Here is a 14839-nt window from a genome sequence, read left to right as displayed (position 1 = left end):
AAATTTTTTTTTTTCAAAATTAAAACCTAATAATTATGTTTTTTTTGGAAATTAAAAAAAAATAAAATTTTTGTGGCGCCTTCATTTACCAACCATACAAATCGCTGTGCTTCATTAACCGACTTCAAAAAACGGAGGAGGTTAGCAGTTCGTCGGAATATTTTTTTTGTTAATTTTTTTTATTTTATGTATGTATGTTACCGCATAACTTTGTTTAGATCCTATAAGTGGATGGTAAAGAAATTAACGATAATCTTAAATTTTTATATGTGAATCGAAGTCGGTTTTGTTTTTTGCTTAAAAATTACTTGTTTTAATTATTTTACTTATATTTTGTAATAAATTACCAATTCGCATGCGCAGTGCGCATTCGTTTCAAAGCAAACATTTCGCACAGTTCTGCGCATGCGCAACTTCTAAATGCACTTGCTGCTCGAACAAGCAATCGATTTATTTCTCATTTACCCCATTCCTACTCCTCCAAGTCAGGTTTGTGCTACTGCTTGCTGTCAGTCGTTGTTGTTGCTGCTGGCATGTCAGTCAAATAACAAATTTGAATAATTTTCGCGCAAACTCCCTCGGGCAATAATTGTCATTCAGCAGCGCCTCAAACACAACAACAAAAACAACAACAACAACTAATAAAAAGCAATTCGTGCAATCAATTGAAGCGCAAACGCCAACAATTTTTATACACTTTTGTTTTTTTTTAAGATTTACTTTTTCATACATACATCTAGAATTTTTCAATTTTTTTCGCTCTATTTGACGCCAAACTGCCGTTGGCCGATCGCAGACAAGATAGCCATGTTAATTTAAACGTTTGCAATTTGTTTGTTACTGTGCAATTTTAATCGTATGCGCATTGCAATTGTTTTTTTTTTTTTTTTTTTTTCTATTGGATGCCCACTCCAAATACATACTAAATGCATTTGCACTTAAATACGATTTTTATACATACTTATAAATATTTGTATGCATTTCTCATGGCACACATAGAGGGCACGCATTGTTGTTGTTGTTGTTATAGTTGGTGTTGCCATTGAATGCCTCCGGTCTTGTAACTATGTATTGCATGCCTCTTCGCATATTTGTTTGTATGTATGTTTGTATGTTTGCATATTTGTTTGGTGTGAAAATGGTTGGCGTTGCAATGTCGTCTTTGCCGCCGCCGCCGCCGCCGCCGCCGTCATCATGATCGTCGACACGTCAGACATCTGAACAATTAATCAACGAAGGCAATCAGACTGACGAATGCAGTATGCGAGAGTATACGAGAATGCATGAATGAGTTGATTGGGTGGGAGTTGGTTTTTTCGAAGTGCAATTTGTGAAGTGTGACTGGAATTCATTAATTTCAATGATAACTTAATAATTTGCAAATATATACCACTTTGTTTTTGTTTTTTGACCGATGAATGCTGGGAGTTGTAATAACTAATTTCATTGCCTTGATTATAAATAAGCACAGAAAAGCTGTGAAATCAGATGATCGCAATGTACCTACCTACATACTTTTACTTCGGATAGTGCAGAAAATTAGAGCTTTCTTTCTATAAAAACGTTGTATTTTAAATTGATTTTTTTTCCCTCGCTAAAGCATTAATCCTGCAACAAGTACAAAAGTGGCACCATGCAGAGTATTTGTCGCAGCTATTTTGTAATTTTTGAAATTTTAATTTTCTTTCTTTTAATAATTTAAGATACTTCAAAATGTCAAAATTAAACGGAGAAAATGTTATTCTTAAGGCGTACGAGTAAACGTTAGATGACTGCGTATGGTGCTACGGGGCGTATACGTTACATACGCACCTATGGGTATATGAGTATGAGTCTTTATTTTTACTTTTTTTTAGTATATTTTTTAAGTTCTCATTTAAATACAATTTCACGATGGAATATTGTTCCTTCTACAAAACTGAGGATAATGCATTTTCTAAGATAGGTCCACCTACCACCATTTGCGACCAAAAACGCGTTTTTGTCGAAAAATATAACAGCTGGTGGTAGATGCTCATATACGTACATACATATGTGCATTAGGGTGGTCCTTAAATGTAGGAAGCAAATTTTACATCAGATTTCCTAAGCCCCAACCCCTACTATAGCCGAAGATATCACATATAAATTTTGGTCCCATTTGGAGACGGTTAAGGCGTGTCGCACAGTGGTTAAAGTTCAGATTACCCTATGAAGAAGTCTTAACACGACACTGATCGGGACCAAATTTTATACGTGATATCCTCGACTTTAGTAGTATCGACTTTAAAAAATCTCCCGAGAAAAATCTGAACTTTGCCTCCGGTGCAACACGCCTTAACCGTCTCATATCGGGACCAAAATTTATATGTGATATCTGTGACCGTGGTATTACCGATTGGGGGGTGAGACTGAAAAAATCGTTAATTTTATTTTTTTAAGGACCACCCTAATGTACATAGCTTGCAATATGATTATAGTTTTAGATGTTATCTGGGTCAGCGAAACAATTTTTTGGATTTTTTTTTAATAGTGACAAAAAAAAGTGTTCAATAAAAAAATAGTATTTAAAAAAATTTACATGTTACCACCGATCCTGCCAGGAGTCGAACCTGGAATCTTCTGATCCGTAGTCAGACGCGTTATCCATTGCGCCACAGGACCCTGTATTCGCGTCGCCACTTATTACACCCAACACACACTCACCAAAAAGTATTCAAACACTTAATTTATTTCAAGAAATCTTATTAACACTTTTGACTCCTCTACGTGCAAGTGTAATTAGGTATTGCAACAACAACAAATTCAAACATTTATCATTAATATTTTATTAATAACAACACTTCATTGCCGCCCACAGCGGCCGTCACCATTGTTGCCGATTATTAGGCATTAGGCAGAAAAAAAAACACACACACACACACACAACCTTACACTAAGTGCCAATTGCCAGCGATCGTAAAATATAATTGACGTCCGTGGCGGGAGTGCTGTAGTCGGGGGCAACTGCAGTCACTAAGCATTTGACAGCAATCATTTAAGGCAGCAGTTGTCCATTATGTTGCAGCAACACGCGCTGACATGTGGATGGTTTGTGGAGTTTATTAATGAAAATGGGTAGAAAAAATTTGCAGCTGTCAGATCGTAAAATTGGCCCATAAAATATCAACAACAAAAAAATGCAGAAAACTTTAGACGATACCGATAAAAGATTTTTGCTGTTGCTATGACAATAATGTAGTGATCTTCGTTTATGGGTTAGTAAAATAAAAAAGGCGGCGCATTTGAAAAGCGTATACGGTTGCTAAATGAATTTGGTGGGAATACGAACCTATGGAAAATTACCATTTGCCATTTTAATGTATAGAAATACTATACATATTGGAAACATTAACTTTAACTTAGCAATAGACAGACATAAATTAAATATTTTGACTTGATGTGCATACATAGATTTATGAGATGCACATAGCTATGTATTTATGTAAGTACCTAGCAGTAAAAATTTATCAATTGCTAAAAATAATTAACTTGTAGTTAGCTTTTTTGTGGGATTTCTATAAATACCTCACTTTTATAAGCTAACTTTAAAAAGTGAGTTGTAAAGTCGTGCAGGACTAATGCGAACGTAATCGGGAGTTTGTTTTCTTTAAACAAGTTTCTATTTAAATACATATTCTCATACAAAAATTACTTTTAATATACTTTTTTTTGATAACATATTTAACGAAATTCGAATATTGGGCCACCTACATTAGAATATCTAAACAAATTAACAATTGAATATATAATGTAAATCAGGTAAATAAAAATGCGCCACTAGAAATCGTGTACGTGAATTGTTGGATAAAAATTTTTTTATAAAAAAATATAATTTTGGGCGGCACGAAGTTCGCCGAGTCTGCTAGTAGTACATATTTTACAACACCATAAATCTCGCCCGAAAATTAATTGAGTGTTTTCTCTAAAAATCGGCTTTGAGTGCACAAAGGTCAAATGGATGGATTTTCAGTGTCCCACCAGTCACAATCATTCAAATAATACAAAGGACTTGGAAATTGTTTGCTATTTTTTGAAAGGAATTGTATACATTATTTTACTGTTGTATTAGTTCCGACGACATAGTTATAATTCACATTTGGTCACATTATGGAGTCAAATGTCCCACCACTTACAATGAAATGATCCAAATTTAAATATTAACTTTGCTTTATATGAATATTTTAAAAACAAAAATCAACAAACAATGTTTGAGAACGTTTCCGTAAAGAACAAAATGCGAGCGAAATTCTCGGGAACGTTCCCAAGAAGTACAGAATGAGAACGAAACTTTCGGGAACGTTTCCAGTGAGAAAAAAATGAGAAAGAAAGTATCGAGAACGTTTTCGAGGAGCATCAAATAAGAAAAAAAGTCTGATAGAGAACAAACATTTTGAGAACTTAACTAACTTAATTAGAGGGGACTCTGCTTGTTGTGACTAAAAATCGTTTAAATAAGATTAACGATTTTTAATTCTAAGCCAGAGGAAGCCAGACTTCCAGCTCATCTAGCATTAGGGTGACCATTTATGGAACAATTTTTCATTTTTTGTGAAAAAAAAAAAAAAAAAAAAAAAAAATTTTGTGTCTTTAGTCTTTCGTTGACTTAATTTGCATAGTAATCTTCCAGTTATTTTTTGATTAATTTTAATATTCAAGCATTTCAAACTAATGAACGCTATGTGAAAAATTTTTTCTTTTCGCTTTCATTTTTCGCGAATAGTTCAGAGTAGGGCTGTGCGATTATTCGATTACTCGAGCAAGTTGGTTAATCAATTATTCGGTTAATCAATTACTCGAGTAATCAAGATTTTGATTACTCAAAACGATGATTAATCGAGTTACTTGAAATATGATTACTCAAAAAAAATAATTTTGCTCGTTAAAAGAGTTTGCTTTGGAAAATGCTTATTTTCTTTTTTACATTCTGTATATGAAACAAATTTTTTGTTTTAATTTTTGAAAACAGAAACGTTGTATCAAGGAACTTTAGCTACTTTATACATATGTAAAGAGTTGAAATGTTGATTACTCATTTTACTCGAAATGTTGATTAATCATAAAGCAAATTACTCAAATATTTTTGTTTTTGGTTAATCAAAAATCTTGATTACTCGAGTAACTGAACTTTTGAGTAATCATAATTTCCAATTAATCGAATAATTGAGTTATTTACTTTATGATTAATTAAAATTTTGAGTAATCAATTAATCGCACAGCCCTAGTTCAGAGAAGATTTGTTCCCGTTTCGTTGTGTGTCAGAAAGTTCCTGACATTTTAGTTCCCAAATTGTGCTTCGAGAAAAAGTTTGAACTTTTGTTCCCTTTTAGTTCTCTTAGAAATGTTCCCAAGTTGTTTGCATTTTGTTCTCTTTGGAAACGTTCCACAGGGTTTTGTGCTTATATAATTACCATTGAGAACGTTCTTGACAGTTTTGTTTTCATTTTGGTTTTGATTTTGAAGCATTTTTGGGAACAAAACTACGAGAACGACATTTAATTTCGATCATACTTTTCGTTCTCGGTACCTGTTTTAACTATTTTCTTCTTTAAAAAAAATATAATAAAAAAATATTATGAAATATTTAGGTTAACGAGAAAATAGTGAAGCAAAACCAGTAAACTTTATGTATAGAGAGGAAACGAACTAAAAAATTTCGTAGTGCTTATAAGCGGGTAATGCTTACAATCGGGATGTTTATGATCCAGAAATACTGGACACCTATTCATTACGCCAATTTATGAATGTAAACACATGTGTACGCATACCAATTACATATGAACATACATACATATATGTACTTATATAAATGTATACAATATGTACTATATACATACATACAAATATTCTAGTAAGAGATCATTTTTAAGCTGTTTTCAATGACACAAGTAATCTCAAATATGTGAGGAAGTGAATACATAAACACAAAAAACAAACATAAACACATACATACATACATATGCATACATATTCATATGCGCGCATTCATTGTTAATGAGGTTTTGATTAGTTTTGTAATTGTTCAATAAAAATACGTGAATGAGTTGATATAAAAAACGGCAACGAACATATGTATGTATGTATGTATATACATACATAAGCTTGACAGCAATAAATCTCAGAGATCGTTATCTTTTCAGTTGCTTAATTGAAGAAACGAATGCTCATCGTATTACTTTTTCGCTAACTAAAAGCGCAAGAAGCAACTAAATAAATACATATTTATATATGTATGTATGTATGTATGTAAACACATTTTTAGATGCATACATATGTGCCATAAAAAAAACTTTTGTACAAAAAAAACTTTTTATGTATGCAAATATGTACATACATACATTTGTAAATAAATTATTTGCCCCATTTCGGCACTTTTGTAGAATTAAGCGCATTTTAAATAAAAAAAGGCAAACAAAAATATAAAAACCAATTTTTTGTTTCATAAAAAAATGTCGCTTGCTACAAAATAAAGCAACTTTGTAATAAATTGTTCGACATCAATTAGTTCGGCAGCTTAACAGCCTGTATCTTTCAAACTCAATGACGAACTTAAATATTTGCACAAGCGCCAATAAATTTTCCCTGAGCGACATCTAAATTTGTCATTTCCAATTTTCTAAAAAAAAACACAAATGTTAACGGAGAAAACTTCAAATTTGGTAAAAAAAAAAAAAACAAGCAATGTACGCACGGATCTGAGATTTATCGTCGTAATTAAGCAATTTAATGAAGTCAACTTGTCTCCAACTGTTTACATGCATACATATTTAGCTGAGAGGTCTAATAGCAGTAATTTAAATGGCAAATCGATTTTATGTTTGCATATTAATTGCCATTTTAATAAGATTCGGTTTTTTTTTTTGTTAAGTTGCACACGAATGCGCGTCTGACGCACCTGTTGATTGCTGCCAAATGAAGTGAGACATTTCGGCCGAGCTGATGAATGCATTTTCATTTCAACAGTTGTAGTTCACCAAATTAACATTCCAACACTTTGCCTCCCCACTCGCAGTTGGCAAGCTTTTAATTAAACAAAAAGAACTATAATAATTCAGCAATTAATTTAATGATTTACCAGCAACTCAAAATAAAAAAGAGAAAAAAATGCAAAAAATTGACTGCCCCGGGTGAGGCTCGAACTCACGACCTTAAGATTATGAGACTTACGCGCTGCCTACTGCGCCACCGAGGCTATGTCGGGGTTCTGGCAAAGAGCGCAATTGAAACTAGGGACGCTTTAGAATGTTCTCACTACTTTCTGAAAGTGTTGCCACTCAAATAATATTACGTAAGGTTCTTGCCAGATATTTGTAATTATTATTGGAGTAATTTGAGTGCTATCGAAAAAAACACTTTAGCCGCATTCTATTGCAATCGAGTATAAAATTAAAATTCGATATAAACAAGGCAGTTGTTACGATAAAAAGAAAACATAATTATGCCAATGTGCCATGGAAAAGTACTTGGAACATTTTTTTTTCTCTTGAGTCAATTCTTATCTTGAAAAATCTCGAAGGATCCCGACAGATAAAACACGAAATATTTACGCGGGTTCCTCAAAAATAAAAAAAAAACCTCATGAAAAAGATTTTAAAGCAAGGACGGAAAATAATCATTATTTTTCTAAATTTAACCAAAAAAATCAACAAGTTGTAATTATTGTAAAACAATTTTAATATACTCACGTATTTGTATACGTACGTCCTACTGCAATTTACAATGATTTTTATATTTCGAGTTTAACCAATACAGATTAAAAATAATAACTAATATTTGAGTTTTGATTTTTCGCTCAAAGGTAATTATTATTACTTGATTTTTATTTTTTTTCGCTCAAATATAATAATTATGACTGAGTTCTATTTCTTCACTTGAGAATAATGATCATTCAAAAAACTCAAAAGCTATACCAGCATGATTTCCGACGAATCCGTTTCAGAGGTAGCGACACCCTAATAAAAGGAATAAGTTCCAAAATATTAGTAAATTGCGTCTGTACGGCCTTTAAATGGAAAAATAAGGCTGAATAACAATTATTGTCTCTGGGCGAAAAAATAAAAATCATTATATGATCATTATATTTGTTAAAAAAATAATAATCATACTCGTTGAGCGAAAAAATAAAAGTCAATATTAATTATTATTTTTTAGCGAAAAAAATCGTAAATAATGAATAAATACTGGCTTAAATTGTTTTACTCATAATGATTACCGTCCCTGCTTTAAAGTAAAATAACAACAAGGGTCTTCACACCTGCTAGTTGGTACTCGGTAATTTTATCAACCGTGAACGTCCTTTTCATCTTTCTTTTGTTAGTATAGAAAGCCATGTTTCTGCTGATTCGTGGTTTTTTTTCCTATAAAAAAATAAATTGTAGCGGCAGCGGGCGTATTTAAAGTTGGATAAATATCGAACAGCTGATTGCAGTTTACCAAAGAACGTAATATTATTTACATAATATGTTAATTACGTTCTTTGGTCAAAATCGTGGCACATTTTCAAAGTAACGAGTTGTCGCTTCTTATACATTTACGTTCTTTGATCCAAATAGTGTTTAATTTTTTCGATAACGAGCAAGCTTATCGATTTTTAGTACACTCAAATAAAAATCCGTCCATATGGCAGCACTCGCTGTCTTCTATTCTGAGTTTGACATTCGGTGTAGTGCTAGCTGTCAGTTTTGTTGACAAGAACATTTTGCAAAAATATAAAACCAGCGAAAAGGTGAGCAGAAAATTTTATTAGTTTAAACAAAAAGAAACAAGCGCCAGTTTTAAGAAGTTTAGCTTTTCGATTGTCGATCGTGGCTTGTATGTGAATAGCGTATTGTGCGAAGATATGTGAAATTTCAGTTGTTGCCCGTGCATTTTTTTTCTTTCAGATAATTTGCCTCTGCCGTGCATAGAAATTAGTACGTATGTTCGTTTGCTTGTGTGGTTGACCCGCGTTTTGTTTTTGTTGCACGGGCGTTCTAGCAAGCGCCATCCATGTGCTCAGCTCTGCCCTTGTTGCCGCTAAAGTCTTTTTGTATTCTGATAAGCGTTTTGAGTTCTTTTAGTTTTTGGAAAAATTAAGATGTGATTGATAGATAAGAAAATTCGCCAAATAAGTGTTGGGTAAATATGTAAATGAAAATTACAGGACAAAGTGTAGAGCGTAGAATCGAAGAAAATTTGGGCTTTCCCTAACAAAACTCTAGACCCTACTTAGCAGGGACAGAAATTGTGTTCTCGGAAGAGGTGAAGTATCTAGCGTAGCTCAGGGCAAAAGGCTCAATTGGAAATCACATCTCTCGAATGCTACCAACAAAACTACAAGTGTGTTTTATGCCTGTCAGAGGCTTCATGGTAGGGCTTGGGGAATATCACCCTATGTAATGTATTGGTATTTAAATACGGTAGTAAAACCCGTTGTTACATATGTGGCGAGTAAACGCGGGTGCCAGCTTGAGCAGCTGCACCGACTGGTCTGCGTAGCCATCACAGGAGCTATGCGTACCTGTCCAACGGATGCCTTTGATGTCTTTACAGGCATTTCTTTCTTGTCTATTCTGATTGAAAAAGCGGCCTGCTGGAGCGCCCCACGGAAATTCAATACAATCAGAATGAAAAGTAGAGATCTTCGGGGTCGTTTGGAGGCTCTCAAGCTATTCCTGGATGATCCCGAGTTATCCTACTACAAACCCTACAAGGTCAGAATAACTAAAAGGAACTGCTGTGAAGCGATCATAACTATATACCGATGGATCGAGTATGGACGACGGAAATACTTTGGCAGACGTACATGGACCAAGATACTAAGAAAGTCTCTGAATATACCAAGCGGAAATCTTCGCAATAGAAGTCTGTGTTCGCGAGTTTCTTCGGCCATCATAAATATTATGCCGGATAGACAGGTAGCCTTAAAGGCCTTACACTCTTAAACAGGATTAAGGCTTATTGGCAGCTGGAAAACTCTTTAGAACCACAATAGCGTAACGATGTGGTGGCTTCCGGTTTCTCAAAGCATGCAGCCCAAATGCGCTTGTATGGTCCGGAGCCGTCGGTCGGCTGGTGGAGGAAACCCTACGTATCACGAACAGCAGACTGATACAACCAGTGGACCCGTTAGCTTAAGGACAGACCCTGTCGGAAGTCGCGGACATCCTCGGCCTCCCCTTAGCTGAAACGCACGACAACGTTGACGGATGAACCGACCCGAGCGAGGTTTAGTAGCCGCTACAACAACAACAACAACAGCCTTGGGGAACGATTGTCTTGTCCATCCAAAATTTGGAACATAAATATTCTTAGAAGTATTTTGGGTTGAATTTCCGTTGAATTTCCCTTGTCAAATTTGGTTTGGAGACAAATCGGTTTCGGCGTTGTGCCATCTTCAGTGTATTTTTTCTTCGGAAACAACAATAACAAAAAAGGAAAGGTATTCTTTGTCCCTGACACTAAGCTTATTTGTTTTTATTTTACTAGCTCTGGTTTAGTTTAACTAAATGTTATGTTATCTACATTTTTAATAAACTTGGCATTGAAAAAGATATTAAAAACTCGAAACAAAATTTTTGGTAGGGTTTGGTTGGTTTTGGTAGGAAAAAAAAAAAATTGTCCGTGGCAACACTGAATGTAAGTGCGAATAAAATATTCTGCTCCGAAGTATGAAACTTTTGGTGCTGTAAAGCTTTTAAGCTTCTTTATTTGAAAATAAACCTGCTCGTTTTAAAAGTTATACAGCAATTTTTACACTGGTAAAAAATTAGGTATGAAAAATTGAAAAAATAAAAACTGGCATATCTATGAACTTGGTTTAATTATAATCGTACCAAACCGTCATAAAGGTTATTCAACCTTTCGCTTAATCTGTCGATACTACTTAAGTCGAAGATATGACATACAAATTTTGGTCCCGATTGGAGTAAAAAATTTATATGTGATATCTTCGAATATAGTAGTATCGATTTTGAGTATTAGATGAAAAAAAATTAATTTTTATTTTTTGAGATTCCATAGAGGATCTGAACTTTTATGTTTTGGCTACTAAATATTTTTATTGTCATTAGAAGCGTTCTCCAGGCCAAAATATTTAAACTGGGCTCCTTAAAGCCATCTAAAGTTTAGCTGACTATTGGGGCGATTTGATAAAATTTTTCAGTTACACAACTTCCGTAAGTTCATAAAACTGCGTTATCACACGCAGACTCCAATTTGAAAGCTCTGCTGTATACTTACATATGTAAAATTTACATACATACATATGTGCATGCATATGCCCATATATGTACATACATATATATACATAGGTGCCATGATTTTTGTGGGTGACAATAAAGTTTACATTGAGTGTCGTCTGCTCTGAGTGCTCAGACTGATAAGCTCTATAATGCTGTTTTGCAAAGTACCTTGATCCCTGCCAGCCAATAATTGTAGCTGCTTATATAGTATCATTCATATTTGTATCATTGTCATCTGCATCGACATTTTTGTGAAGATTACCAGCTTTGGCGTCAGCTTAGGGTGTACTGCTTGTCGAATTATTGGGTTGTTGAATGTTTTACCTAAGTTTGTGTGCATTGTACATAGTTACATACATACATATGTACATACTAAGTATGAAAGCCTGCGTATGAAATCCACATAAGACTATTCTAAAAAATTTCCAATTATGTACGTATGGGAAATACTATTCAATACATACATACATATATCGCGCGATTAATAATATAGAGAAGTATTTAATTCAAAATTTACGTTTTTGGATATTTCATCATCATACAATTAATAAGCTTGATAAGGAGAATATGTACCGATTTTCATCGTGCTTGATGGGTACATATTAAAAAAATTTTACGACTGCTTTTTGAGTGGTCCCATTATCGCACAGTGCAACAAACTTTTCCGGTACATATCGGCCAAATTAAATATATGACGAACTTTGAAATATTACAGCTAAACGACCAAACACGTAAACTTAATTTTGACCTCTAGATTATGATACCGTTTTCAGAAAAATCCGTATCACGTCAAAATTTTGAGATATTTAAGAGGGAAGTTTTACTGCTCTGAAAATAAATTTTATTTCTGAACAAAGGTTTCGATAGTTGATCTTACTTGACTGGGACCTTTTAAATTTAATGGCGTCTCCCGGGTTTGTAAGATTGGCTCCAGTTTTCGATATAACGGTACTTGAAAATTTGCTTAAACTTTATTCTTTTGGTTAACAATTAAGTTTTAAAGTTAGTTTACTAAAATTTTACATGTGACTGTTTTTAGATATTAGCATAACTACTTTTGAAAATCGTCGAAATTGGTTCATTGTAACTCATATGTAGCTCCCATACAACTGACTTCTCAGATATGTGGTTTAGCGTTATAACTCATATTTAATTTCGTAATATTTTTTAATTTTATTGGGTTGTACACTATTTGGACCTGAACTTGGGTTCTTTTCAATCCCATTCTGGAATATTTTTGCGTATTTTCAAATTTCCAATGGTACGAATGGGTTTTTAATACCTTTTTTGAGCTGTGAAGCTGTTGCTGAAGTCAAAGTGACTGTGTAATGTCTTCCAATAGGCAGCGGCCTATACCGCGTCATATTTGGCCTGTGCACAGAGTCATAATCGACGAAAATTTCACTTTCAGAGCTCTGCAACTTCCCTCCTAAATATTTTAAAATTTTGCCGTGATATAGATTTTCTGGGAACGGCATCTCCATCTAGAGGCCAAAATTAAGTTTACGTGTTTGGCCGTTTAGCTATGATATTTTTGCCTCCCTACTGTGTTGTGTTATCGTCGGTACAGCAATATTACTTTTGGTTGCTATAGTCAGCACAATTTCGGATCAGATTGTCGCATTTCGAAAAATGAAACGAAAATCGGCCCATTACGCCGATAACGAGATCTTAGCTTGACAGATCACTCAACATGATGAGGGCCAGATAATCCCCTGTCCCTATGTTGTTGTTGTTGTTGTAGCGGCTACAACAGAGCTTGCGTTTCCTTGTTGGATACTGATTATCTCTTCATATGCTCATTTCTCATGTTGTTGTTGTAACAGGATACAAATTTCCAAAAATCTGGATCGTTCCGCTTACGTAGACCCGACTGTAGTGTGTCACTTCTCATCTCATACTCTGCTTTACAGTGAGATTGAAGGCAATATTTTATAAACTCACTAACAACACAAACAACAACCAGCTTTTTAATCGGACAGAAACCGTAACAAATATTTAAAACGACTTATTTATAGTTCAAAGTTATTCAAAGTTTCAAAGCGATTCTCGTTTAATTGTGTGTGTGATATTAATGATCCTCTTTTTTATTTAGTACGCATGTCCTTTTTTGTGTAACTTGCCATCTGGTAGAGTACTGGTGCGCGTTGTTTTTTTTTTAACATAAAACATTGCTATTTCATACCTTTTAAAAACCTTTCATTTTTCTAAAACTTCAAACCTAGAAAATGAGGCTGGTCAACAGAAATTTCGATAAAGGCGCACAGGGTTCTGTGACCCTGATACCAGAAGAACCTGAAGATATGTGGCATACCTACAATTTGATTGCCGAGGGCGATCAAGTGCGGAGCACAACCATACGAAAGGTGCAAAATGAATCAGCGACCGGTTCATCGACGAGTAGTCGTGTACGCACCACACTTACGATCAGCGTCGAGTCCATAGACTTTGATACACAAGCCTGCATGCTGCGCTTAAAGGGACGCAACATCGAGGAGAACCAATACGTTAAGATGGGTGCATATCACACGCTCGACTTGGAGCTGAATCGAAAATTTGAGATACGCAAAGCAGAATGGGATACAATAGCGCTGGAACGCATCGAAATGGCCTGCGACCCCACACAGTCGTCCGATTTGGCAGCGATTGTAATGCAGGAGGGTCTGGCCTATGTCTGTCTGATTACGGCTAGCATGACGCTGGTGCGTAGCAAAATCGAAGTGTCAATACCGCGCAAGCGCAAAGGTCACACACAACAGCATGAGAAAGGCTTGGTGAAGTTTTACGAGAGCGTCATGCAGGGCATACTGAGGCATGTGAATTTCGACATAGTTAAATGTGTGCTGATAGCATCGCCGGGATTCGTGCGGGATCAGTTCTACGAATATATGTACCAGCAGGCAGTGAAAAATGATATAAAATTGTTATTGGATAACAAGAGCAAATTCATACTTGTGCGCTCATCTTCGGGTTTCAAGCAATCCTTGAAAGAGGTGCTGCAGGATCCCAGCGTAATGGTGAAAATATCCGACACGAAAGCAGTTAGAGAAGTGAAAGTGCTAGAACAGTTCTATACTATACTACATTGTGAACCGGCGAGGGCATTCTATGGCAAAAAGCATGTGTTGGAGGCTGCCAAAGCGATGGCGATAGAAACTCTGCTGATTTCGGATAACCTCTTTCGATGTCAGGATGTGCAGCAGCGCAAGGAGTTTGTAAATCTGGTCGAATCCGTGCGCGAGGCGGGTGGTGAAGTGAAGATATTCTCCAGCATGCATATTTCAGGAGAACAATTGGCTAATCTTACCGGCATAGCAGCTATTTTGCGCTTCCCGATGCCGGAACTTGATGACAGCGGGGATGAGGATGATGATGATGATGACTCTGTCAACTCCGAATAATGACTTTTATGCATAGAATTAGATGAGCTTTTACATACACACCTACATATATGTTAAATGAATTAGTAATTAGTGAAACAATATTTAATCAAAACATTTAAGTTATTTTAATTAACAATAAACAAATTACCGACTAACGTAAATTTACTAGATTTTATTTGTTAGTATTATTTTCGAGTGTTAATTAAAAATATTCAT

At 34.8% G+C, this 14839-nt stretch overlaps 1 protein-coding gene and 2 non-coding genes across 6 annotated transcripts; 1 reads left to right on the top strand and 2 right to left on the bottom strand.

Moving 5' to 3' along the window:
• Positions 1–2570: 2570 nt before the first annotated feature.
• On the bottom strand, positions 2571–2643 carry Trnar-acg. The gene has a single exon. It is a non-coding gene; the product is annotated as a tRNA-Arg (tRNA).
• A 4494-nt stretch (positions 2644–7137) lies between these two features.
• Trnam-cau lies at positions 7138–7210 on the bottom strand. Its single transcript has one exon. It is a non-coding gene; the product is annotated as a tRNA-Met (tRNA).
• A 1440-nt stretch (positions 7211–8650) lies between these two features.
• LOC118752615 (protein pelota-like) lies at positions 8651–14784 on the top strand. Of its 4 annotated transcripts, none has more exons than XM_036487505.1 (2): positions 8651–8743; positions 13466–14784. In XM_036487505.1, exon 2 carries the CDS (start codon positions 13469–13471, stop codon positions 14639–14641), a length of 1173 nt encoding a protein of 390 aa, XP_036343398.1. In that variant the 5' UTR covers positions 8651–8743; positions 13466–13468; the 3' UTR covers positions 14642–14784. The 4 variants fall into 4 exon arrangements, with proteins under 4 accessions (XP_036343398.1, XP_036343400.1, XP_036343399.1 ...); XM_036487507.1 differs by lacking the exon at positions 8651–8743 and adding an exon at positions 8797–8829; XM_036487506.1 differs by lacking the exon at positions 8651–8743 and adding an exon at positions 9068–9135.
• Positions 14785–14839: the final 55 nt, after the last annotated feature.

The sequence above is a fragment of the Rhagoletis pomonella genome, unplaced genomic scaffold (genome assembly GCF_013731165.1).
Source record: "Rhagoletis pomonella isolate Grant_MI unplaced genomic scaffold, Rhpom_1.0 Rhpom_scaffold_01693, whole genome shotgun sequence".
Taxonomy (NCBI): Eukaryota; Metazoa; Arthropoda; class Insecta; order Diptera; family Tephritidae; genus Rhagoletis; species Rhagoletis pomonella.
This window is presented reverse-complemented; position numbering and strand designations above follow the sequence as displayed.